Genomic DNA, 25,467 nt, shown 5'->3' with positions numbered 1-25,467 from the left:
TATGCAAATCAAGCTTCCCCCCCCCCCCCCCCGCTGTCATACCTTTTCCCTAAAGAACGCGTCTGAAAGTGGTCGTTCCTTGTCATCTGTGGGGGCAAATGAACTAGCTCTTTCCAGCGGCCAGGGTGCAAGGAGAAAATGGGGGTGTTTGAATTAATTATATTAAACTTTGGATTATTTCCCGGTTAAATTATTTAAGAAGATCCGGGATCAGGGAACTAGGGGTGGGGTAGAGGGCAACTCACCAAGGTTGCCTGCATTTGAAATTATGCCATCTTGGTTGAAAGATGTTGTATTTTTTACGCTCTAATCTCCCGTTTCGATCATTCCTCAGCGTCTAAATCCTAGATCAGCTGGTTTACAAGGACCACGGCGGGCGGGCAAGGGGGGAAATCAACTTTCGGCCGTTCCGACGGTGGCCACATCACTCAGAGCTGGGCTGCGAGGGTGCAGGGGGGAGAGTGAGCCAGGAGGGCGGGCGCCGTCCGGGCGGCACCCGCGGGGCTGGCCCGGGCGCTCGCCGTGCCACGCGCTCCGGAGAGGACAGGGTTAACGGCCGCGGCTGACTTTGCCTCTTGGAAAGCTTGGGGTTGCAGCCGCGCCTCCCGAGCATTCTTTAAACCAGAAATGTGGGAGGGACTCCGAGAGGGAGGGCGGAGGGGAGGGCGGGAGAGAAAGAGGACTCGCGGAGGGGAGCGCGCCAGAGCGCCGGGGACCGAGGCAGAAGAGGAGCGCGGCAGCGGCGGGGGCGATCCCGCGAGTTCCTTCCAGTGAACACCTCCTGGGGGTGTCCGGAGGGCTGGGGGTGGGCGCCGCGGCGCCTACATTAGCCCCGCCGGGCTGCGCCCAGGCGGCAGTCGGGTCGGAGCCGCCGCCGGACTCAGCGCCCCGCGCGCCCCGCGCTGCGCCCCGCGCCCGGCTCTGCGCGATCAGCTCCCCGGCGTCAGAGGCGCGCCCGGCCCTCCGGCCTCTCTCCCCCGCCGGCTCGCGGGGCGCGTGGGCTCGGCGGAGGCGGAGAGGGAGAGGCTGCAGGCGGGGAGAAGAGGCGGGCCCGCGGCGGCCGGAGCCCAGAGGAGAGTGGCATGCCCGAGCCCTGGAGGCGGAGGTGGCGAAGGCGGCCGCGGGGAGACGATGCCGCGGCTCCGTAGGGGAGGAAGGCGACAGAGAGCCAGGCGAGCCGGGCGCCCGGGCGCCCGCCGGCTGCGGGGAGGCGCGCGCCGCTCCGAGGCTCCGGCCTCCGCACCCCAGCACCCCGACGCTGCGGGCGACAGGGCCGGGCTCCGGCAGCCGCCGCCGTCGCCGTCGCCGCCGCCGCCGCCGCCTGGAGGACGGAGCAAAAGTTTGGATCTGGGGGAGGACGCGGCGCCGAGCGGGATTCCTACCGGGGCCGCCTGGAGACCTCCTAAACCTTCGCAGGTAACGCGCAAGCCCCGACCCTCTCCTTCCCGGCGGGTCCGCGGGGCTCCCGCTCCCACCCCTAGCGCCTTTTCAGACGCTCGCCGGATCCGGCGGAAAGTCAGATCCAGGCGAAGTTCGAGAACCCCGGGAATGGGCACCCAGCACGGGGAGGTCTCCTGGAACGTGGGCGAGATCTCCGGCGCGTCTTCGCGCCGGGTGGGCAGCTGGGCTGGGAGGCCAGCCTCCCCCGAGGACGGGTGGGAGCCCTCGGCCCCAGCTGGTGCCTCATTTTGGAGCCCAGAGGACATTTACAATCTTTCTTCAATGGCTTTGAGTATTCTCCGGTCCAGGGAAATGCTGCTTCGATTTCACGCAGTCCCATCCTCACCCTCCTACTCTCTCACCCCAATTTAGTATCTTTTAAAAACGAGAGGAGCCCATCCTCTTTCGCCTGCCCGGTTGAGCTGATGCCAGAAAGCTACTTGGCGGGGAGGGGGCGAGGGGCGACAATACGAAGCAAAGGAAGCACGTATTTTTCACCCTTTCGCATCCCCGGAGCCCTGCCTCCCTCCTTCCATTCACCTTCTGGCGTCATAAAATAGGAACTTTGGAAGTCTCATCTTGATTGCAGAAGGGTGAGAGGAACCGTTAGCCGTTGGTGGTGTGGATGTGCAGTGACCGTCTGCCCGGGCGTGTGGTGTGTGTGGAGGGTGAGTGGCGTTGCGGAGAGGCCGTTTTTCCTCGGTGGCCTGATGCACAGTGGCGTGGGGGGCAGTGAGTGGCCGCGTGTGTGCTCCAAGCCGCGGGGAGCGGGACTCACGTTTCCTGAGCAGCAACCTCTCTTATGCCCGTCAAATAGCTCCTGCGTCTCACCCTGAGAGCAAAAAGGGTCCAGCCCCAACTCCCCGACGTCCCTTTTCCCCTAGTCGACTTTCCAGTTTCCAAGCATGTCGGCGTTTGTTGCTCCATCATGTTTATTATGATCCTTATTTATTCACCTGGAAAACTCCTCCTGCCTTCTCTTGTAAATGGAAATCAGTCTCCGAGAGCTCTTGATTAATTTTAGTGGAGGGAATCTCTTGCAAAGCTTCCAGTAAGCTAATCAAGTGCAAGGCACAAATCCATGTAAATGCTCGCGCAGGAGTGCAAGGTGCTGATTAGACTTCTTTACACGCTGCATTTGGTATGCAAAGCCTCTTCTAGATGGGGGCTCTTGCTCCCCACTCAGCTGGGAGACTCTTTAATCACCCAGGGTCTGGGAGCTTTGGGGCATGTCCACTAGCTCACAGGCTTCTTGCTAAATTTATTATGCCTAACTTCTCCCAGCCAAAAACTAATGTGATGGCGACCTTCCTTCTCCAGCTGATACTGTGTATGGACTTCAGCTGTATGACCTTATTACATCTCCAGCGAAAAGATGACCCCCGACCCCCAAACATTTTGAGGTAGAAGGAATGCAGGTTGGCATGTGTCTGGGGATGTATTTGGTCGTTGCAGTATGAATCAGTATGAACGCACGATTTTAGGTTAGTTTCTTAAATGTTAGCCCTGGACTATTTTTTTTTTTTTAATCACTGAGTAACATGCCAGATACATAAGATTGACAGGCCACCATATTAGATGAGAATCAGTCTTTGACTAAAGAGTCTTTCAGGCATGCTATGAAAATTTGCTTATTCACCTAGAATGTCACTAGTCCCCCAGTACAACTTTTCTGCCTCTCCTCATCAGAAGCCCCACAACAGAAGTGCAGGAGAGGGTTAAACCATTTATGGATTATTAATAATCACATGGGTGACTGTGGAACACCGTACTGTCATGTTGAATTGCAAGTGTCTGTGACTGGAGGAGGTTGGAAAATGCATTTTCAAGCATCATTCCATGTCTCATGGCAGTAGGTACAAGAAATTGTAAAAAGAATTCAGCTATCTGCACTGTAGCAGACCTATTCCAAAGCTAGCATGGAAGGAATGCTGTTTTTTTTTTTTTTTTTTAAGATGCCTGTGTCTTAACACTTCAGTAGCTTCATTGCAGTTTTAGAAATTCCTGGGGAAGCTTTTAACACCAGAAAGTAGATTTCCAAATGATACCCTGTTGGGCTGCCTCAGATTCCCCCAAACAGGCATGGCTATTCCTGTATGCCAGGTTTCAGATACTATGATCTTACCCAGGTTTGCCTTTGACCGCCTGGATCTAATTTGAACCTCCTCTGATACCCATTACATTTATATTCTGGCCTGCTGGAGAGTTTGATTTAGGATTTAGACACATCTCCCGAAAGCAACCTTATATCTTCCAAGTCTGAAGCTTGGTTTCAAGAAAGGCTTAAGTATGTAGAAGTGCAGAAGCCTTATTCTGTAGAGACCCGGTGTGAGCATCTCCTCTTCCCGACTCTTCAGCTTTGTGCTCTGCAAGGAAGAATTGCCACTTCCGTGGTCCCCAGTGACTGAAGTTAAAAAACAGCAAGGGTGCCTGGTGGCTCTCTGTTGGTTTTGCTCTGCTTAGAAGATGCAACAAAGGTCAAGGTGATGTAATTTCATTTCCATTCAGGTCAGACCTTTCTGGATAACTGTCTTTCGGTATCTTTAATTTCTATTCAAGTTTATTTTTCACAAGATTACATTAATAACTTTGTGGTTTCTGCTACAGCGATTCAAATCCAGGCCATTAGTGACCTCTATCTGTGAGAAGTGAAAACTCATTGTTTTTCTTTCTTCTCATCAGAATCTACAGATTACATGGGTGTGTTGGGGCCGAGGTGGGGGCTGGTGAGTAACAGCTCTGGAGTTCTGAGTATTTAGATTTTCCGACTTGATTTTTCTATTGCACAGTTCAGTATGGGCAATGATATTTAACAACAGTAATAAAAATGTTACAGGCTAATAGGCTACTAAATGGTTATTCCATATAGCATCGACAATGTGATCAATGTAAATAAAACACCAGTGCTGTCCATTGACAATAAAAGAATTGTACAGTCAGATATACTAATGTTTTGAGACTCACAAACTGCTGGATGTAAGTGAAGTTTTATTGCCCCAGAGTGCTTACATAACAAGGGAAACTTGAGACAAGCTCAGAACATATATGTGGGAACTAGACTTCATAGTAGCAGTGTGTGCATGTCTTTAAATTCAGCGGTGCTTCTGCTGTGAACTTATGGTCCAAATCAAGGGCGAGGTGGGGTGTAAGAAGGGTGTCTGTAAACAGATGGCCTTTCAAGGAGACTTTTAAAATCTGGTTCCTAATCCAGCTTTGTCTTCTGAGCATTTTCGAATCAAAATTTCCATTTGAGCTGATTATCTTAAACAGTAATTGAAGACAAAGTTTACTGAATTTCTTAGGTGGGTGGATACCATTATCTGACATTTTCCAGATGGTTTTTGATCTCTTGGTATTTGGGAATATAGAATTTTTAGGAGGTTTTCTTTCTTTTCCCCTGGGCAAGTTTTATACCAAAGACATTTTTAAAGACCAATTATTACTATCATTATTATTTTTAAAGTTAGACAACTATTATAATATCCCAACTTTATTACTTTTCCCTGCCCTCCAAATTGCTTTGCTTTTTTTAAAGTTACTTTTTTTTTCCCAAAACTGCATGTTGGGGATCAGAGTAAGGTTATCAGTATCTTTTTACTCCTTTCATCAACATGACTTCCATTTAAATATCTGTTTATAGTACAACATACACAGGTACACATCAAGAGGCATTTTAAGACAGAGATTCTTTTCAAGGTTTGAAATATGTTTCTTTTTAAAAGACTCTGACACAAATATTGTAATAAAAATATCCTGTGTTCTGATGAATACAGAGACTTATTTCAGTCTCACGGAACAGTAAAACACTGTATTAGTAAAATAATCAGTTGTATTTTCAGTACATGGTCAAATCTGTTAGAACCTTCTTGTTTTTTTTTTCCTTTCCCCTTGGCGAATTTCACATCTACTGGTCTTTTTGGTTTACTTTGATTCTTTCTACTGTGGCTCTTTGAAGTGATTCAAAATTAAACTGTAGCTACTTTTTTGGGGAATTCATCATGTTATATTCAGGATTCCAGAGGAGTTAATGATGCAGAAAAAGTCCTGTAAAACATCTTTCTAAAAGAAGTCCTTCTCTTGCAGGCTACCCACTTACTGGCCTCCTGTACCATTTGCAGTGAGTTGGAACTCCGATATTTATTTATTTTTCAAATACCACCTCTAACTTAATTTAATGGGGTGGGGGGTGTTTCTGCAGAAGAGTGCAGGGCCATGTGTCATCTGAACAAAGCTGTGTCATTTTCACGGACCTGTCATAAGGGAAGGTCACCAAAAATATCCCTGTATAATTTGGGAGGTCAAAAGGCCACAACCATGTTTCTCAAATACCTGTCAATTATTCTGCAGATACTCAATAAGGGCACATGTTTTTTTCCAGCAGTTTAGTGGTTGAAAACCTCAGCCATTTTTTTTTTTTTTTTTGAGGCATTTACAAAATCAGTCTGGGATGCTCTTATCCGTTCAGCGCTCATTAGAACTGGGCAGTTTTTCTCACTTTCTTCCCAGGTTGCTTTTAAGGGAATGAGCGAGAACCTTGGCAAAAGTTCCTCTGTTTCTGCTCAATTCACAGGTCACGTGCTGTATTTCAGTTCTCTTTATTAGAGCTTTCAAGACACAGATAAAAGGATCTTCCAACTGAACCATTTAAGGACCCAAGGGCTTTCCGATTTAAACCCACCGAACAATATCAGGTCTCCAGGTTCATCAGGGCTATTAGGTCTCAGAACACTGACACCTCCTTCCATGGGGAGCGACAGAACAGCGGCTCCTAAAATTGGTTCACAAATACACGGTCCGTTGAAGTCAACAGAGGTCATACGGCTGAATGGAAAACATTAGACTCGTATTGGTCCCAAAATAGGCCCACGCGCTGGTGTCACTCAGCCCCAGCTGCCCGCGCGTGTCACTTTCATGAAAGTCCAGTGTCAGGACAGCCTGTGTGAGAGTTCTCCCTTTCACCGGTCTCCAGAGCTTGGACTCGCATGTTTTGAAGACGGAGATCATGCAGGGGCTTTTAATATTCCTCATGGGCATTAGGTTAAGAGGTGGTGAAGGTCAGGGGGTAGATGTATAAGCATTTGCCATGGGAGTTCCAGAAAACTCTGTTTAGACCCTGAAGCATGATATTGATTTTATCCTTTCCTTTTTTAATGTCTTGTACGGTGGTGCACGTCACGTAATATAAAGCATGCTATTTAACCATAGTTCCCTCTACAGTTCAGTAGCACTCGTGCAGTCTCACTGTTGTGCAACCCTCGCCATCATCCATCTCCGCTATTTTTTCACTTTTCTAAACTGAATCTCTGTGGCCATTCAGCACTAACTCCACCCCCTGGCCCAGGCCCCTGTCATTTACTAATGTGCTTTCTGACACTATGAATTTGAATGTTCTAGGTACCTCTTCTAGGTGGAGTCAAAGCAGTATTTGTGGCACTGATTTTAAAACACATTCCTCCCAATCATTTATCCCCCTCCTCAATATTTCCAGTGCTCAAATAGCGGATTTCATTCCTTCTCCACAGCTTCCTCTTCTGTGAGTTGGTCCCAGAAAGCCCCACCCACCTGGCTTCTCATTGGGTGACAGGAGGCAGAAGGAAGTTGAAGGCTGCCTGAGGTTGCACAGACTCCTCCCTTAAACCATTTGCCTTTGTACAGAATCATCAATATTACGTTTGATTACCTAGATGTTGAACTCTCTGATACAGTTCAGAAACTTCCTCTCTACTGCTGCTGCTGCTAAGTCACTTCAGTCGTGTCCGACTCTGTGTGACCCCGTAGACAGAAGCCCACCAGTCTCCCCGTCCCTGGGATTCTCCAGGCAAGAACACTGGAGTGGGTTGCCATTTCCTTCTCCAACGTGTGAAAGTGAAAAGTGAAAGTGCAGTCGCTCAGTCGTGTCCGACCCTTAGCGACCCCACGGACTGCAGCCTACCAGGCTCCTCCATCCATGGGATTTTCCCGGCAAGAGTACTGGAGTGGCTTGCCATTGCCTTCTCCGTCCTTCTCTACAAACTCAACCAAAATGATCAGAGGTGGATTTTTTTTAAAATTAAAACTGTTAAAAAAAATCTTGCCATCGTGTAAATATTTAGATGTAAAAAGAGCCTTTCACTGTCTCTCCCCCATCATGCTAGATATATGTTTTCCTATTAGCCCAGGGGTAATTTTATGATGTTAGCTTTGTGCTTTGGGACTTGTACTGTGATGGGGAATGAGAAATAGGGAGGTTGTTTTGGAAGAAAGAAAAGATGTATTAATAGAAAGAAAACCTATGTTCTCATGTCAGCACACTCCTTTCTACAGTGATGACCTTGGACAAATTACTTCATCTTCTGGAGACTTAATTTCCTCTCTGCAGAGTTCAACAGGGTTGTTGTGAGGTCAAATAAGATTAATGGGTGTGAAAATACCTTACTAATAATTCAGTGTTATATTCCCATGAAGAGGCATTAGTCAAATTGATAACATTTATCACTTCAGGACTGTCAGGTGCTAGGATAGTTCTAGGTTTTATGTAAATAGAAAAGTAACCAAGACAGAGGGCTTTCTAGGTGGCTCAGTGGTAAAGAATCTGCCTCCCAAAGCAGGAGATGCAGGAGACTCCAGTTCTATCCCTGAGTCAGGAAGATCCCATGGAATAGGAAATGGCAACCCACTCCAGTATCCTGGCCTGGAGAATCCCATGGATAGAGGAGTCTCACAGGCTACAGTCCAAGGGATGGCGAGGAGTCGGACACGACTTAGTGACTAAGTGTGCACACACACAGCCAGGTCAGAGTGCCCTGCCCTCCAGGAGCTTTTGCTTTTTGTGAGTTCTCTGAGATACCACTCACCAATGAAGTGCCTGATGGTCCTCTCCATCACGCCATCCCTTCGTTTAATGGTGCATCATTTCCTTGGGTGAGTTTGCTCTATTTTGATGTAAGTATTCTGAGCAGGGTGAGTTGGGCCCAAGGGCCAAACTTTCCTTCCCTGACAGCTTGGCTTGTTGCTGGAAACTGAATTTATAACAAATGGATTCCACTGGGGATCTTTTGGAGAAAAAAAAAATCAACATTCCCTGAAGTAAGGTTGTTTCTTTTTGTCTGGCTTTATACATTAGCCATCCAAGTTAAATTTTTGCAAAAACACAGTCATTACTGGAATAGATGATGCTTTTTTCAGACTTTGGTTTTGCACAATAAGGTTGTGCAGAGCATTCTCAGTCAATAAGTTGTGACCGACTCTTTGCTTCCCTATGGATTGCAGCCCACCAGGCTCCTCTGTTCATGGGATTCTCCAGGCAAGAATACTGGAGAGGGTTGCCATTTCCTCCTCCAGGGGATCTTCCCAACCCAGGGACTGAACACATGTCTTCTGCATTTGCAGATGGGTTCCTTACCACTGAGCCCCCAGGGGAGTCCAGGGAAGCTCTACATAGATAAAGACACACAGTACTTTTGTGTGAATGGGATGGTACTCATGAAGGAGGTATTATTTTTGTACAGGCATAAGGTTTATATCCAATGATGAAGAAAGCTTTCCCATACATTCAGGAGGTGGTTTTTACCACTTACCATGGACTAGGCATGGAGTAAGACTGGAGAGGTCAATGTAGATAATGCAGGATCCCGCCTGAGGCTACCCAGGCCAGCCAGGACAGAGGAAGACATAAAACCTAACGGCATGGCAGTTTCATACATGATTGAAAACAGTGCCAGGAACCCAGAATATTAATGAAAAACATTCTATGTTTGGAGAGAGTCTCTGGTTCTAATGCTGGCTCTGTCCCTTGTGAATTTTGCAAACCATATTTTGGGGCTTCCCTGGTGGTCAGATGGTAAAGAGTCTGCCTGCAATGGGGGAGACCGGGGTTCAATCCCTGGGGTCGGGAAGATCCCCTGGAGAAGGGAATAGCAATTCACTCCAGTATTCTTGCCTGGAGAATCCCATGGACAGAGGAGCCTGGTGGGCTACAGTCCATGGGGTCACAAAGAGTCAGACACGACTGAGTGACTTAGCACATGCACTTTGGGGAACATTTTAAACATGCTTTTTAGTCTTCACCTCTTCAAGTAAAAAAACGGAAGGAAATTCTTTCTATTTCCAGAGCTGTTCTTCTGAGGATTGAGATAATTATGTAAAAATGTCTACCTGTCTGGCACACAGTAGAGGCTTAATAAATGCTGACTGCCGATCCTTCTCTCTGAAATGATAATGATTCCATTATGTTATTCTCCCCCTCTACAAATACCTTTGCATTTCCCTGGAATCCCAAAGAAGCCTTGTGACCCCTTGAACCTGTTCACTAACAGGTTACAGCTTCTTCTGCAAAAGAAAATTTCGTGATCTATGCAGGTAACAGCACGTGAAAGGGCCCTCCACTCAATGGCAGAGTGAGCTCATAGCTAGCGGGGTACAGTATGGACTGATGGTGTGAGAAGGCCCAGAGAGAAGGAACAGAGACAAAAAAAAGAGGCCTGTCCCAGTTTGGGGAATCGGAAGATGACATCAGCGGGGTCCTGCCTAACTTGTAGTTTTTTTGGTTATTAAGAGCATCACCTTTGGCATGCCAACCCTGACTCACCTCCATGTACCTTTCCACGGGGACCATACCTCAGCTTGGAACAAGCCCTACGTCTAGACTGTGACCCTGGGAACCATGGCTATGATGTCTCTGCTGGTCTACAAAGATTTTTATCAGAAAGCATTCTAAGCACTGGCTTCCCACAACTCATCTCGCACATGACTCTTGGCAGAGTCAAGAAGATATTTTATTGCAGAATATTAACACGTAAATCATTGCTCTGTTTATATCATGCTTATTCTGTGCTTATAGAATGATTATGCCTTGCTTGTATTATGATGGATGTTCAAATCGGAATGATGCTCCTGGGTTAGCACTTCCGGACGGAAATATTTCTTTCAGAAAGCCATTTTCAGTTAATTTAAGTAAAGGAGCTTCTTACTGTGCCCGTGTTGGACCCTCCTAAGAGCGCTCATAAGTACGTCAAAATACACACTGCTGGGGTTATTTTGCATTTATCATTACGATTGCATGTATGTATAATATAATTTCTGCATTCTACTGAATAATGGAGATTTGATTCTTTTTTTTTTTTTGAAACTCTAAATCTGTAAATTAATGTAGGAAGGTTGTATATTTAAGATGTTAGGAACCCCTAACTTCCAAGTTTGGGAACACAGAAGTTTTACCTATCAAAATCACATCCTACATATGTAATATGTATACATATAATCAATCATATTGGAACAGAGAGAAGCAGGAACTAGACTGTACTTGGCAAGCTCTTCACGTCTTAGTAAGCAGCTTCTGAACCAACATTCCACCCAACATAAAACAATAAGACCCTGTTTTGCTACTTTAGAACATATTAGAGAGATTAAAATTCTTTGGGAAATGGTTTAAAATATTTTTTCTTACCCAAATAGGTAAGGAACAAGTCCAATAGTGCTGAGAGCAATGGAATTTGAAGCTCAGTTCTCATAAACTCTGAGTCCTGAAGGAATGCAAAGCAGACATCCATTCAAGTCACAAGCTTGTATCTGGGGATTTGACAAAAGTTGATTTTTTTTTTTTTTTTTTTTTACCATATGCCAGGCACCTTGCTAAGTTTTTGCCGAGTGTTTGGGATACTCTTTCAGAGAAGACCTCGTCCTTCCTCACCAGGAAATCTGATGGACCTGACGTAGAGTTCTCCTTTCCCAAACCTGACTCAGCCATCTGAGTGAACTGAAGGAGATGGTTAAAAACGCAGGTCCTCAGCCTGAGACCTGGAGATGCCGATATCCTCTGCCCGTGATGAAGCCTGGGAGTGTGGATGCTCCTGGTACCGGAGATCACTAACTGATCATCTTTAGAATTTTTCCCAAGCCAGAGGCTCAGTGGTTTTATACTTGTCTGAAGAGAGTCACTTGTGAATTTCTGAAAGTATTTTTTTCCATATATTCTGCCACCTAGGAAATGTCACTCCATTTAACCCAGCTCTTCCAGGGGAACCTTCAAAGTGACCAGAGATCAGGGCAGGTTTCATCCTTGGAAGCCACAGTCTCCTGTGTGGTGTCCCCACCACCTACCTGCCACTCTTGGTGTCCTCAGAGTTAGTGCCCTAGGAAAGCAAGCCACACCATGTTGCTGCAGTTGATGTGCAGTCGCTCAGCCGTGTCTGACTCTTTGCGACCCCGTGGACTGCAGCACGCCAGGCTTCTCTGTCCTTCACTAGCTCCCGGAGCTCACACAGACTTACTAGTCACCTGCGGCCTGGATTTCCTGTGCCTCTGGATCAGGCTTATCCAAGCTTGTTATCATGACAGGAGGTCCATGACAGTCTGGGTCTCAGACGGCCACTCAGGCCTCATCCTCAGCACCGATGCGCCAAAGGCGGCAAGGCCAGGCCTCTCGATACACAGCCTCTCTGTTGCTGTTTATCTTTAACATGGCATGTTACCTGCTCATTCTCCATCTGCCCAACTCTTTTCCTCTAAGACCCATGAGAACGACACATTCCCTCCCTGTCAAAATTAGTCATTGCTTTCTCTGTGCTTCTAGAGTATCTTGTTTGTCCCGTCGCGAGTTCCCCAGTGAGGTTGTATTGTAATGCATCTATGCCCATGTCTGTCCTCCCTTCTGGACTCCAAAACCTTGCCTCCTTTGTCCCTTTGTCTCGCTGGTATTAATACTGACAATAGTGCTCAATGCCCCAGGTTCTGCGTAAATGTAACTGAATTAGTAAGTATGTAATTATGCTGTTCCCTCCTGGAAAACAAGAAGGTTCATCATCTAGTGATAGGCCCTCTTCCTCAGAAGAGCTTTTTCATTCTATAGATGTGGTTGCTCAATGGGGAAAAAAAAAATGCAGCCACCACCGTTCTGCCTTACTCTAAACAGGTGTGTCAGGCACAATCTTTCTGGTTAACCCAACGTTGATCCGCATCAAGTTTTCCGAACCTCACATGAGGCGATTTCCGATGCCACACTGGAAGATCTGTTTAAAGAAGGAATCTTTTTGCCTGATGAAACATCTTTCTTGGCACCGACTTAAACCATCAGTTAAGTCGATTTCCACGCAGATGTGGTTTCCATAAAATCAGAAATTTAACTCACAGTGTTAACTTTGTGTCCCTTTCCTGGAAGAACTAAAGAGAGCAAGGAACTTGTGACGATGTTTTGCACTTGTTCTTTTCCAGGTTCTTACTCCTTGTTTTTATTCTGTTTATTTTCTCTTAGGCATATTATTTACTGATGGTGATGTCTGAGGAGCAAGGGCCCTCCAGACAGGAGAAAAGACTAGAAATCATAGAACCTTAGTCACTCTGTCTCCACAAAGTGGGACCCACCCTTGTGCTCGTGATTTGCACACTGGATGAGGCAAAGCACGTGCCAAGGGTACAACACATTCAGCTTGCGTGGTTTAACATGATCATGGCAGTGACAGAAAAGCTGGACTTCAGGTCCTTCTTGTGGGCCAAGAGACAGCTCTAACACCTTGCTGCTTTTATGGTGGATAATCAATTGATAGAGAGGACTTGCCTACAGGTGAGGGGGGTATACACACATAGAAACATAGTCTGGTCCCTCTTCCCCCTCTTTACAAGCAAACGTTTCAGTGGCTCACAAGATTAGCAGTCGGTGGAGCACATCTTGGTACCCCCCCACTTTAACCTTTGCCCCCCTCCCCCTGGGCCATTTCTAGACTGGCAACACTTTCAATGCTGCCTTTGCCCAAGGATTTTTCAGAGTTAATTTATGGGGCTGTTTAGAAAAAAATACCCTTTTCTGATTCTTGAATCATGCTGGGTGTCAGTAAGGCCACATTCTCATCTAGGGGTATTAGTAATAGTAGTAATAGTTAACAGTGGCAATGGTATGGATTGTACAGTTCGTTTAGGGTGCTGCTTATGCAGTTCTTGATTTTATCATTAAATATTCACAAAAATCCTGGATAAGTAGTTCTGTTTCAGAAATTCCACTAATAACTCCATTTTATGAAGCGATAATACTTTGGGCACCTGATGCAAAGAGCTGACTCATTGGAAAAGACCTGATGCTGGAAAAGATTGAGGGCAGGAGGAGAAGGGGAGGACAGAGGATGAGATGGCTGGATGGCGTCACTGACTCAATGGACTTGAATTTGAGCAAACTGTGGGAAATAGTGAAGGATAGGGAAGCCTAGTGTGTGGCAGTCCATGGGGTTGCAAAGAGTTAGACAAGCCTTAGAGTCTAAACAACAACAACAGCAACAATATACAGGGAAACTAAAGAAGAAGGAATTGTGTCAGATTGCTTGTCTGTGTGTGTGTGTGTGTGAGTTGCTCAGTCGTGTCCAACTTTTGCAGACCCATGGACTGTAGCCCTCCAGGGTCCTCTGTGAATGGAGTTCTCCAGGCTAGAATACTAGAGTGGGTAGACATTCCCTTCTCCAGGGGATCTTCCTGACCCAGGTATCGAAGCTGGGTGTCCTGCATTGCAGGCAGATTCTGTAGCATCTGAGCCACTAGGGAAGCCCATCTTATTTTGTAGTTGCTGTTAGTTAGTTTTATAGAATAAGTAAGCACTGGGTAATTTCCAAAATGCACTCCAAATTTATTTTCCCATGTCTAAAATCAAATTCTCGGCTGATTGCTCATTGTCCCCTGGGCAGCATGTGGTCCATCTTTCCACAGTTAACTTTGTTACAGGTAATTACCTAAGAAGTCACTGTTCTTTCCCACTTTTGAATGAAAACGGTTCTAGTGCCTGTCAGTATATTTCTACAAAATGAGAAAAGAGTCATTAATAAAAATAAATAGTGTGACAACTTCTAGCATGTTCTCAGTAGTAATGAGTGTCTGTGTTAAGCATCTAGGAATGAAGGAGTCAGTTATTGGGGAGCACAGTCTCCATTTCTTATCTTTACCCTTTTACCAACACTGCTAATGCATAGTTAAATGGATTGATGTGAGATGCACCTCTTTTTTCCCCTGTGGAAGGTGATAATGGGCCATAGAGTGACCAGAGGGCAGGTAATATTTTAGAGTCAGAGGCTTCTGAGAGAGCCTGGAAATGATGAGCAATTGACTGTATTATTAATAGGTCAGATTCCCCTCCTTTTCTAAATCCATGTAATTGCTCAGGTGGTCAACCCTGTTGGGTCAAAAAATGACCCAGAGATGGGCTGGAAAAGGCTGTCCCACGCTGATAATTTGAAATAAGCCCAGCGCTTACAAGTCTTCACCCAGCTGAATTTGATTTTTGGCCATCCGTCCCTTTTCACCCTTTTGGCTGGCTCCTCATCCCTGCATGCATGCACATCGTGTTTCAGGAATTTGGGGACTGTAATTAAGACTCTCCAATTATTTGTCCTTCCAAGTTCTGTATATTGTTGTTTAGTTGCTAAGTCATGTCTTACTCTTTTGCGACCCCGTGGACTGTATCTGTCCATGGCATTCTCCAGGCAAGAATACTGGTGTGGGTTTCCATTTCCTTCTCCAGGGGATCTTCCCATCCAGCAATCAAACCTGAGTCTGCTGCATTGCAGGCAGTTTCTTTACTGCTGAGCCACCAGGAAACTCCCTGTATATTCTTAACTTGTCTAAATTGAGAGGTCCAGTGCTTAATCTAGACCATGGCTGTTGCTGTTTGGATGTTCTTTTATCACCTCATGCCCATCATCTGTCATGAGACCACTGTGGATGGGGCAGCATAAAATGATTTCTGAGCCGGGTCAGCCTGGATGGGCTTGTCGATGGGCTTGGTTATGAAGGCAGCCTCTGTCCACTTTAGCGAGTGGCCCTCAGTTCCAGGACTGCATGTAAACCCCAGCTGTTTGGCCCTCTGGGGAATTCTGTGTTATTTCTGTCTATGGCAGTGGGAGGTCTAGCTGAATCCAGTGGAAGCAAAACATTTGCTCTCTGCAGTTGGCAATTGAGAAGTGGTCAGGCTGCATGAAAGACGCTGCAACATACCTGTGTGAGTCTTGCGGAAAATGGCTGCCTGGTCCCTCTGGACCGCCTACATACATCTCTAAAGCATACACGTGCAACCCTGGGTCCCTTTTCCCTCTCCACTCTGCGTGCTGAATTCACTTGGATTTTCCGTTAGACGTCGGTGTCAATATGTTTTAAGGGGAACCGCTCGTTCTCAACACAATTTCATTCTGTGTAGTTTCTGTTTCTTTATTAAACGAGATGTGCTGTCTAGAGCTGGGGGTTTGACTCATCTTTGATCACTCCCTTTCACTCCTTTCAGCTGTTCCATCGCCAGTGTCATGCATCCTTTCAAAATGCTGTCCTTCGTGCCCTGATTTTGGCTCCGTTATGAACCCAGGTGTGTCTCTCCATCCCTGACCTGCACATCGTGGCTACTCTTGATCACTCTCCTGCAGATGATACAACTTTTCATTACTTTCGAGGTCAAGGCTAAACTTTTAAGCTTGACACTCAAGGTCTTTCTTTCTGTGGCTTTCCTTTATTTTCCCAAAGAAAAGTTCATCTTCTCTTCTGAACTAAATTTAGGATGAGCTCTCACTTTTATCTTTATAATAGTCTCATTGTGGTGTGAAATCTTACCTGATGCTTTGTGTCCATTGTCTATGAACTCATTTAGGTGAAGGCTGTCCCCGATAAATGTTTGAGGAACTCAGTTGAACTCAGGTATCTGACTCCAACTTACCTCCAAAACTCACAGTACAAATCTCCTGTCTCCCTCTACATATACTGCTTTTCATCATTTTCAGTATTAAGCAGTTTAATATTAGCAAAGTTTGCAGAAGTAACTCTTGCGTATTTGAATTGTAAAATTGTCGAATAGAAGTTTCCTTTGTTCACTCTCTGGAACACTCTGTTAAAGCAGTGCTCTCTTGCTTTGAAAACAGGAAGGTAGAACATTCCACTAGCATCACAAACCCTCTGTTGATATTTGTAAAATCTGTAGTCTTTCCAGGCCTCTAGGCAAGAGCAAATAGAAATAGCCAGAGGCATTAGACTTGATGATGTTGAATTGGATTCTTATAACTGAAGCTTGATAGCCAAAATGAGTGGTGTGCTGGTTTATACTGAAAGAGATGCTTGCAGCATTGTGAATGCATAGACTCCAGCAAGCTGGAGTCATTGAACACATCTGGATGTTTTGGAAAAAGACAACAATCACATGCATTTTATTATCTTCATAATTGTATTCTTTTAGAAAGGGAGCTGTGTAATGACAGAGGGTGGGGGTAGTATAAAGGCCATGGGGTTTGGATTCAGATGGATGGCTTTTTTGTTTTTTTCTAATTTTTTAGTATTTAAATTAATTTTTATTGGCGTGTAGTTGCTTTACAGTGTTGAGCTAGTGTCTGCCGTACAGCAACGTGAATCAGCCGCACATACGCCTATATCCCCTCCCTTTGGAATTTCTGTCCCTTTCAGTTTACCACAGTGCATCAAGTGAAGGTCCCTGTGCCATATGACCCAGCAGTTCCACTCCTGGGCATATACAGAGAAAACCATAAGTCAAAAAGACAGAGACACCCCAGCATGCGTGGCGGCACTGTTTCTAACAGCCAGGACGTGGAAGCAGCCTAAACGCCCATCGGCGGGGGCAAGGACAAGGAAGGCGTGGCGCATCCATGCAGTGCAGTGTTAGGCGGATGGTGGGTTTGACGCCGGCTCTGCTGGGGTAGCTGAAGTGCTTCCCTTCCTCTTTGTTTCTGCTTGCTCAGTTTTTAAACAGAGGACAAATGATGCACATCTCACAGGGTCACTGTCGTGAATAGATTCAGTGATGCTTGGCACACATCAAGTGGGGCTTCCCTGGTGGCTCATATGGTAGAGAATCCACCTGCAATACAGGAGCCCTGGGTTCAATCCTTGGGTCAGGAGGATTCCCTGGAGAAAGGAATGGCTGCTTGCTCCAGTATTCTTGCCTGGAGAATCCCATGGACAGAGGAGCCAGCTGGGCTTCAGTCCATGGGGTCACAAAGAGTCGGACACGACTGAGAGACGGAGCATGACACACGTCCAGTACTAGTAAGCATTAGCTCTTTCCTTTTTGCACTCCAACCTGGGATAACATGAATGCTGTGGTTTATACATGGCTATTTTTGTCCTGCATAGACAAGTCAGTTCTGCAATACTGTGTTACTATTTCCCTAAAAGATCTCTCTGTGCAGTCATAGCACTTCTTGCTCAATTTCTCCTTAATAGTATTTATTTCTGGGGTCCAGAAGAGGAAACGAGATTTTAGAAATAGTTATCACTCTGTCTTAATTAGGACACTCACTGTCGAAGAACTCTTAAAATCATTTTGCTTTCTGGGAAAGAAAGAAATCTTTCCAGCAGTCTTATTGCCTGAAAAACAGTGGGGATGATGAATTATTAGAAAAGAATTACCCAAAGAGAGTACTCTTAAAAACAACTGCCCGCAGAGGACTCTGGCTTATCAACAGGCAAAAAGAAGAGAATCTTTATACTAAATTTGATCTTGACACTATAAAGACAAAAATAGCAATACTCATAATATATTCTGTGGGGATGCTGTGAATGTTGCCACCATGTAAAAACTCAAGTAAAAGCTTCTAAGAATGAACGTTACTAACTGTTCAAGAACTCCAGGGACCGTCTATTAGGAAACAGGTAAACAGTGAAATGAAAGCTATTACAAAGAGGGACGCGACGAAGGCAGATCAAGTAAATAATTTTATTGTGGCCAGTCCACCTTGTGGAAAATATGGTGGGATGCGAGGCATCTCATTTAGCATGAATGACCAGTGTAATTATAATTGGCTAATGAATATGTTTTCTTTAGCTGCATAACGTTAGTGCTTTCCAGAGTTACTAAGGTGCTTTTCATATCAAAACCCCGTAGCCATGTGAAATTATATTGGTAGACTTATTATCTGGTAAAAAGTCAGTGTTGTTTCAGCTTTACTTAGATTTCACTTTAAAAGCTTGTCCACAGTCTGGAAACACATGTTAGCAGATAAAGAAGGACCTATACAGCATTTTTTACCCTTAATAAACCAATAACCGAGCTTACCCTTGTTTATATTTTTCTTTGTGTGGAAATCTTGATCTTCTTATATAAAATACTTTGGAAATCTGGAAGGGGTTTTCTGGGGTTTTGTAGTGTTTCCTTCATTAGCGATTTTTCAGATAGCACAAAGAATTATCTTGCTATCTGGGCTTGAATTTTATATTCTTTGACAGGTGTGCACACAGGCTGGCTTGTCACTGCCCCTTCTTGTTTTCATAATTCTTTATTTCTAGATCATTCCTTGGTGGCTCAGAGGTTAAAGCGTCTGCCTCCATTGAGGGAGACCTGGGTTTGATCCCTGGGTCGGGAAGATCCCCTGGAGAAGGAAACGGTAACCCACTCCAGTATTCTTGCCTGGAGAATCCCATGGACGGAGAAGCCTGGTAGGCTACAGTCCACGGGGTCGCATAGAGTCGGGCACGACTGAGCGACGGAACGGAACAGAATGGCATTTCTGTGAAAACACATAGCAAATGAATTCCAGAAGAAATGAGTATTCAGATGATTATCCATCCTTAAGTGACAGAAACACTTGTAAATAATGACATGAAGAGGGAAATCTCTACTATTGTTTAATGGAAGCTTGGGTGTGATTGAGGCTCCACCTTTTTATCAGAACTCCTAATAAGAAAATGAAAGGATTGAAGTTTCAAGTCCCACATCTCCCTTCAAGATTTAGAGCATGTTGCTCATGGTGGAGAGCTAGTTGTCATCTCTGAAGTGTGTGAGCAGAACCATGAGGCTACAGTGGAAGTGATACAAGGAATGGGATTGTTCGGGAACATTCGGAAGTGGAGGTGGGCTGCCCCTGTTAGAGCTAATCTTGTGGAATCTCCTTTTCTGCCTGCAGCAGCTCTTAGCCTTCTCCAATGGATAGTTATCAAGAATTGGTTTTGAAAAATGCAGTGTTTGCTTTTCTCATGTCACGCTGTGATTTAACTCTCTGGAGCCCAAGTGACAGCAATAAACCTGTGTCACCTCCACTTGTCTTGTTTAATTAGAAGAAAGTGGGAGGAGCTAGTTCTTTGTGGTCGTGGGCACATCCGCCCATGACTCCAGGTAGAGGAAACGTCAAGGATGACACAGTTGTTCAGTGTTGGGATTAGGTGACCCTGAGTTTGAATCCCAGCTCTACTACTACCTCACTGTGACACTTTGGGCAAATTATAAATTTTATCTCAACCTTCTGTATAAAATAGAGACAGTAATATTTTTAGAGTTGTTATAAAGATTCAATAAGTTATGCAAACTGTTATGCAGAGTAGGATCTTATTGTTAGTTTTATGTGTATTTGGTTAATCACCACTCTGTCCTAAGTTCTTTAATGAATGGATGTTTGAGTGCATACATGGATGGATGCATTTGTATACTCTGCCTTGAAATCTCTAAAGATTCATTTTATTTAGAATTGCAGTGGACCCTAATGGAATAACTAAAGATTTAATTTAATTATTAACAGAAAGAAAGCATGCTGTGAAATGTAAAGTTGAAGATGGGAATTGTTTTTCTCAATACTTTCCATTTTTGTAATTCTTATTTCTTTAATTTCTTAAAGCCTTCAGTTTGGTTTATCATTTTACTTTCTGATGTCTGTAGTTGGTGTGTGCAGTTACTGCTATCTCATAGATTCCTAGAGAGGAAGATGACATGGGAAACTCATGTCCATTTCTGTTTTGTGTAGCTGTGTACCAAATAGTCATCAACAATCGGTGCCATGAATTGGACTAGACAAGCAGTATGAAGTCATCAAAAGATCAGTAGGTTCATCTGGACCTCTTTTCTGGATTCCACATGCATGTGTTAATATATGATACTTGGGTTTCTCTTCCTAACTTACCTCACTCTGTATGACAGGCTCTATGAATTGGGAGGTTGGGATTGACATTTGTCACTGCCATGTGCAAAAAAGATGGCTAGTGGGAACTTGCTATGAATCCCAGGGAGCTCAGCTTGGTGCTCTGTGATGACCTGGAGGGGTGGGATTGAGGGGTGGGAGGGAGGTCCAAGAGAGAGGGAATGGATGCATGCATATAGTTGACTCACTTCATGAAAAACTAACAGCAAAAACTAACAACAGTGTAAAGCAACTGTAACCCAGTTTAAAAAAATAAGCTCAATAGGCTGGTGGGCAGAAGGTCTGAATTCTAGTTTTGGTTGTCTTAAAAAAAAAAAATCTCTGATCTCTGTCAAATTACTCAACCCTCCTGAGCCTCAGTTTCTTCGTTTGGTTAAGACTGGGCAGTTACATAAATCTCTAATTCTCAGATCTGGGAGCCAGCATTAGAGATTAGGATAGGCTTTGCATCTTGTCTGCTTGGGCTTGTAGCTGGCTTCACAGCTCTGGCACCTTGGCGAAGTACTTCATCTCTATAAGCTGCACCTTTCTCATCTCTGCAGTAAGGAAACTAAAACCTCCTTTAAAAAATTGCCACGAGGAGAAACAAGGCCCTACTGATAGGAGAGGGAACTATATTCGATATCCTGTGATACACCGTAATGGAAACGAGTATGAAAAGAATGTGTGTATAACTAAGTTGCTTAGTTGCACAACAGAAATGAACACCTTATAAGTCAAATGCATTCACTAAAATAAACTGTAAAAAAAAACCCAAGTAAAAAACAAACCAAAGAAAAAGCATGTTCATAAAATGCAAAATAAATATATAAGAAATCAAAATAAATGCGAGTAGATTTAATTTACACATTAGTTAGAGATTCCAGGTTTTGTAAAGGAAAAAAGCAAGTATTATGCTATTTACAAGGGACATCTCAATCCTATTAAAAAACTATACCTGACATTCTAAAATAAAAGAATAGGAGATTATGCTACACAAAGAGAAAGGAAAGAAAGCAAACAAACAACAACAGTAACCCCACCATCAACAGCAACAGTAAAACAGAAGGATAGCAAAGAAAAATAAATTAATATAGCAGTTGCAACATCTGATAATCTAGAAAACAAACACTAGGAATTATAGAAAGGAAAATATGTCATGTATAACCCCAAATACTGGTAACAATCACTAATTTTATTTGTATGTGTTGTTTTCAAATTTGCAATTCTATTAAATATGTCTATTAACAAAACAACCTTTCATGAGTATTAAATGAAGTAATACACATGGAACATAGTGTTGAGTAGAGTTAAGTGCTCAGTAAATGTTAACAAGTCTTCCAACATGGCTTATTAAAAGAATAAGCCAAGTATCACGTTGGAAGTTATGCTTTGGAGGTTTTGGGAAAGCAGTAGACATTAATGTGTCTCTGTGTTACTGACCCAGCAGACCAAGTCATCCTCTTCGAAGCTACCAAGTAATCAGAGGTTAATCAGAGAGGAACATCTCACTGCCTCTTCAGGAAGAGGTGTGGTTCCTCTCGTTCCCTCTAGGAGCTCAGCTGATGTTTCACAAAGATTTCTGGGTGCAGTGCTCAGGCTAGGAGTCTCACATTACATTTTCAAAAAAGGTATTTTTTGTGAATTCCTTTCAGATGGTAAACAAGGCAGGGGATACTGAGAGGGCAGCCACCTCCCACCTGTTAGCTCATTCCTTTGATTTGGGTAAGAGTGGACAGGTACCTGCGCTGGTCATTGTTGTGAAATGTACATCCACTCTCCTTTGCAGCATTCACACAGAGCAGAAGAATGCACTAGGTACTGCAGTGATAAAGGTTTCAGTTCAACTCAGTTCAGTTCAGTCGCTCAGTCATGTCTGACTCTCCGGGACCCCATGAATCACAGCACGCCAGGCCTTCCTGTCCATCACCAACTCCCGGAGTTTACTCAAACTCATGTCCATTGAGTCGGTGATGTCATCCAACCATCTCATCCTCCGTCATCCCCTTCTCCTCCTGCCTTCAATCTTTCCCAGCATCAGGGTCTTTTCCAAAGAGTCAACTCTTTGCATGAGGTGGCCGAAGTATTGGAGTTTCAGCTTTAGCATCAGTCCTTCCAATGAACACCCAGGACTGATCTCCTTTAGAATGGACTGGTGGGATCTCCTTGCAGTCCAAGGGACTCTCAAGAGTCTTCTCCAGCACCACAGTTCAAAAGCATCAGTTTTTCTACGATCAGCTTTCTTTGTAGTCCAACTCTCACATCCATACATGACCACTGGAATAACCATAGCCTTGACTAGACGGACCTTGGTTGGCAAAGTAATGTCTCTGCTCTTTAATATGCTGTCTAGGTTGGGCATCACTTTCCTTCCAAGGAGTAAGCGTCTTTTAATTTCCTGGCTGCAGTCACCGTTTGCAGTGATGGCCACTGAGCCGTGGTGACACACTGTTAAGGACGCAGACAGGATATATGGCAGAGTGGCTTTTGCCCCAGGGGTCCTCCTTCTGTGTGTTCCTCTCCCTCAGTGGGTTCTGCCAGCAGGGCCATCTCAGAGTCGTCTCCCTTACTGAATCCTTTGGGAGGAAGGCTGTCTGAATCTCCCTTTTATCCTCAGGTTGCAGCACAGATCAGGGATATAGTAGGGATTCAACAAATATTTGTGTCAGAAAGGAGTGAGAGAGGCAGAGGAGGGAAGGAGGGAGATGGTAAAAATCAAGGTGGTTTGAGCTTACCTCCAATAAGTGATGATAAGTTTTGTTGGCGTTGGTGGTGGTTCTGCATTGTAGTTTTGGAAAGCAGATAGAGTCGTTTTATCCTATTAAAGGTATAGCGTCATAGAGGACCTTTGGAGTGAATTAAAGTACAGCTCTGCCTATGCACTTGACACAGTTATCCAAAAACCAGCATCGACTCAGTTTTCCATTCATCAGCTTATAAAGTAGGGCAGATAGTTTCAAATGTGATTGTCCATTGAAAGGAAAATCTCATCAAGAACAGAAACCCTAGCCTCCCTTGCTGTTTTCACTTTCTTCTGTAGAAGAAAGGGGAAAACATTTTATTATTATTTTGTTTCTTTTTCAAAGGGATGAACTTATTAGGGGGCTTCATCATGCCCTGCATACCACCACATATTTTTAAGTTAAAAAAAAAAAGATTCGTGATGGAGACAGTGATTGACAAGTATTAGTTGAAGTCCTAAATACTGGAACATTCTAAATACTAGTTTTTAGTGCTCTCTCTGGGGTGATTTAATAAATTGTCATCTAGCAAAAAATACATCATAGAAGATGAAACAGTCATCAGTGAGCCATCGCAGGGTGAAGATGCCCTGGCTGCAGAGTAGAAGTATTATGTGCGTTATTTCCTGATACATTAATGCACCTAAGAAATACAGTCCAGGATGCACTACATTTTCATTTCTTTTTTCAAAGCTTGCCAGTGGCATACAGATAACTCAGGTTTTATCAGAGCCCTTCTATGTGGTTTGAATACCTATGTTGAATCCTCCACCTCCTCTCTTAAACTGAATCCTGACTTTCCAGTTAGAGCTGACAATGAATTCCACTCACCTAATCGGGCTGAGACGCTTTCCCTCTCAAGATTGTGATATTTCTACTTGATCTATTATTTGTACAATTTAATTCATTGGCTTTGACCAAACAATTAGGACGGTGAATATGAGTGTGCTGTTTAGCTAATCTGAGGAATGGTTCCGTCTCTTTAGCCATTCCTTTCTGAATTCAAAAATGGAGAGCTGCTGCTGTGAATTTCAATCAGCTCGGCCCAGTTAAGAGAACAGTTCTTCATCACTCCTGGTGCGTGCTGGGGTCTCATTCTGAGGTCCTTTTTCCCTGAAGATGGTTTGCTGTCCTGCAGTCAGAGGTGGTCCTTGGCACCACATCAGATTCACATGCCCTCACCCATCGGGTATACATCACCACCGCGGAATGCACTGATGTGGATTAAAGACCAATAACCTCATCTAATAATGCCTTTCTAATGGAGATAGGCATCATTCTGGTAATGCAATTTTGGTCCTTAGAGACGTGGTATGCTAGTTCAAAATTTGATTTTACTCTTTGTGTAAAAGCTATCTTTATTGAAAGGGAGGGAGGAAAAGTCTAACAGTGGCAAGGTATTGAAGTCTTTTCACGTCAGATTTCACAGTAGATTCAGATCTTGAGCTAAGGGCAAAGGAGGTTAGCAGTCCTAATGATCTCGCTGCAACTTCAGAAATGAACTAATCAGTATGTCAGAATCTGTCTACACTCCTGTGAGATGCTATAGGTCAGCAACACAAGTATTTCTTCCCTGTCTAAAATCTTAAAATGTATCTGGTGAGGAGAGAAGCAAACAGGAAGAAACCCAGCTGTGAAAAATTAGAAAGCTGATGACTATTAACACTTTTAATAATTAGCAGAAGAAATAGGCATAAAGATGGAAGCATGTTTTTTGTTTCCTAGTAGTGAGATGTTGCTATGGTATAGATAGAAAGCATGTAATTAAAGAAATGAAGTTGCTAAATATAGTCTTGTGAACGTAGAGGACTTGAACTTCCATAAAATTGTCTGGAATATGCAGGTGATTTCCTTAAAATTAAAGCAATCATAAGTAGTGCTCTCTGGATGTTTATAATTTTTTAAAAGTTTAGTATCCCAACAGGCTTCCCTTGTGTCTCAGAAGTAAAGAATCTACCTGCAATGCAGGAGATTGAGGTTCAATCTCTGGGTTGGGAAAATCTCCTGGAGAAGGAAGTGGCAACCCATTCCAGTATTCTTGTCTGGGAAATCCTACAGACAGAGGAGCCTGGCAGGCTACAGTTCGTGGGCTCCAAAGACTCAGACACAACTTAGCAACTAAACCATCACATCCTAGAGATAACCGTATGGATTTCATCTGCAATATTCACCATTCAAAGAGAATACCTACTGGCTAGTTGAAAATTAGGTGTACATGGGTGTGTATGGCATTGTAGTTTTATTGGTAAAGCTTAATTTTAGATATTTAATTTACTTTCTGACAAATTCTAGTCTAATATCTGTTATGGCAGAAAGTGAAGAAGAACTAAAGAGCCTCTTGATGAAAGTGAAAGAGGAGAGTGAAAAACTTGACTTAAAGCTCAACACTCAGAAAACTAAGATCATGGCATCCGGTCCCATCACTTCATGGCAAATAGATGGGGAAACAGTGGAAACAG

The 25,467-nt window shown here is 44.2% G+C and overlaps 1 protein-coding gene across 1 annotated transcript in view; it reads left to right on the top strand.

The window, feature by feature from the left end:
• The window catches only part of LOC129562775 (uncharacterized), a 98,515-nt gene that overhangs the window by 579 nt on the left and 72,469 nt on the right, over positions 1–25,467 (top strand). Inside the window, exons 2-3 of the mRNA XM_088840179.1 lie at positions 349–548; positions 597–1,416. Coding sequence (XP_088696305.1) covers positions 349–548; positions 597–1,416 — 1,020 coding nt within the window. The remainder of the gene's footprint in view (positions 1–348; positions 549–596; positions 1,417–25,467) is intronic.

Source organism: Moschus berezovskii, chromosome 9 (assembly GCF_049115385.1).
Source record: "Moschus berezovskii isolate FMDL1 chromosome 9, NW_MosBer_1.0, whole genome shotgun sequence".
Lineage (NCBI taxonomy): Eukaryota > Metazoa > Chordata > Mammalia > Artiodactyla > Moschidae > Moschus > Moschus berezovskii.
The sequence above is the reverse complement of the archived record's forward strand: the minus strand, read 5'-3'. Positions and strand labels throughout refer to the sequence as shown.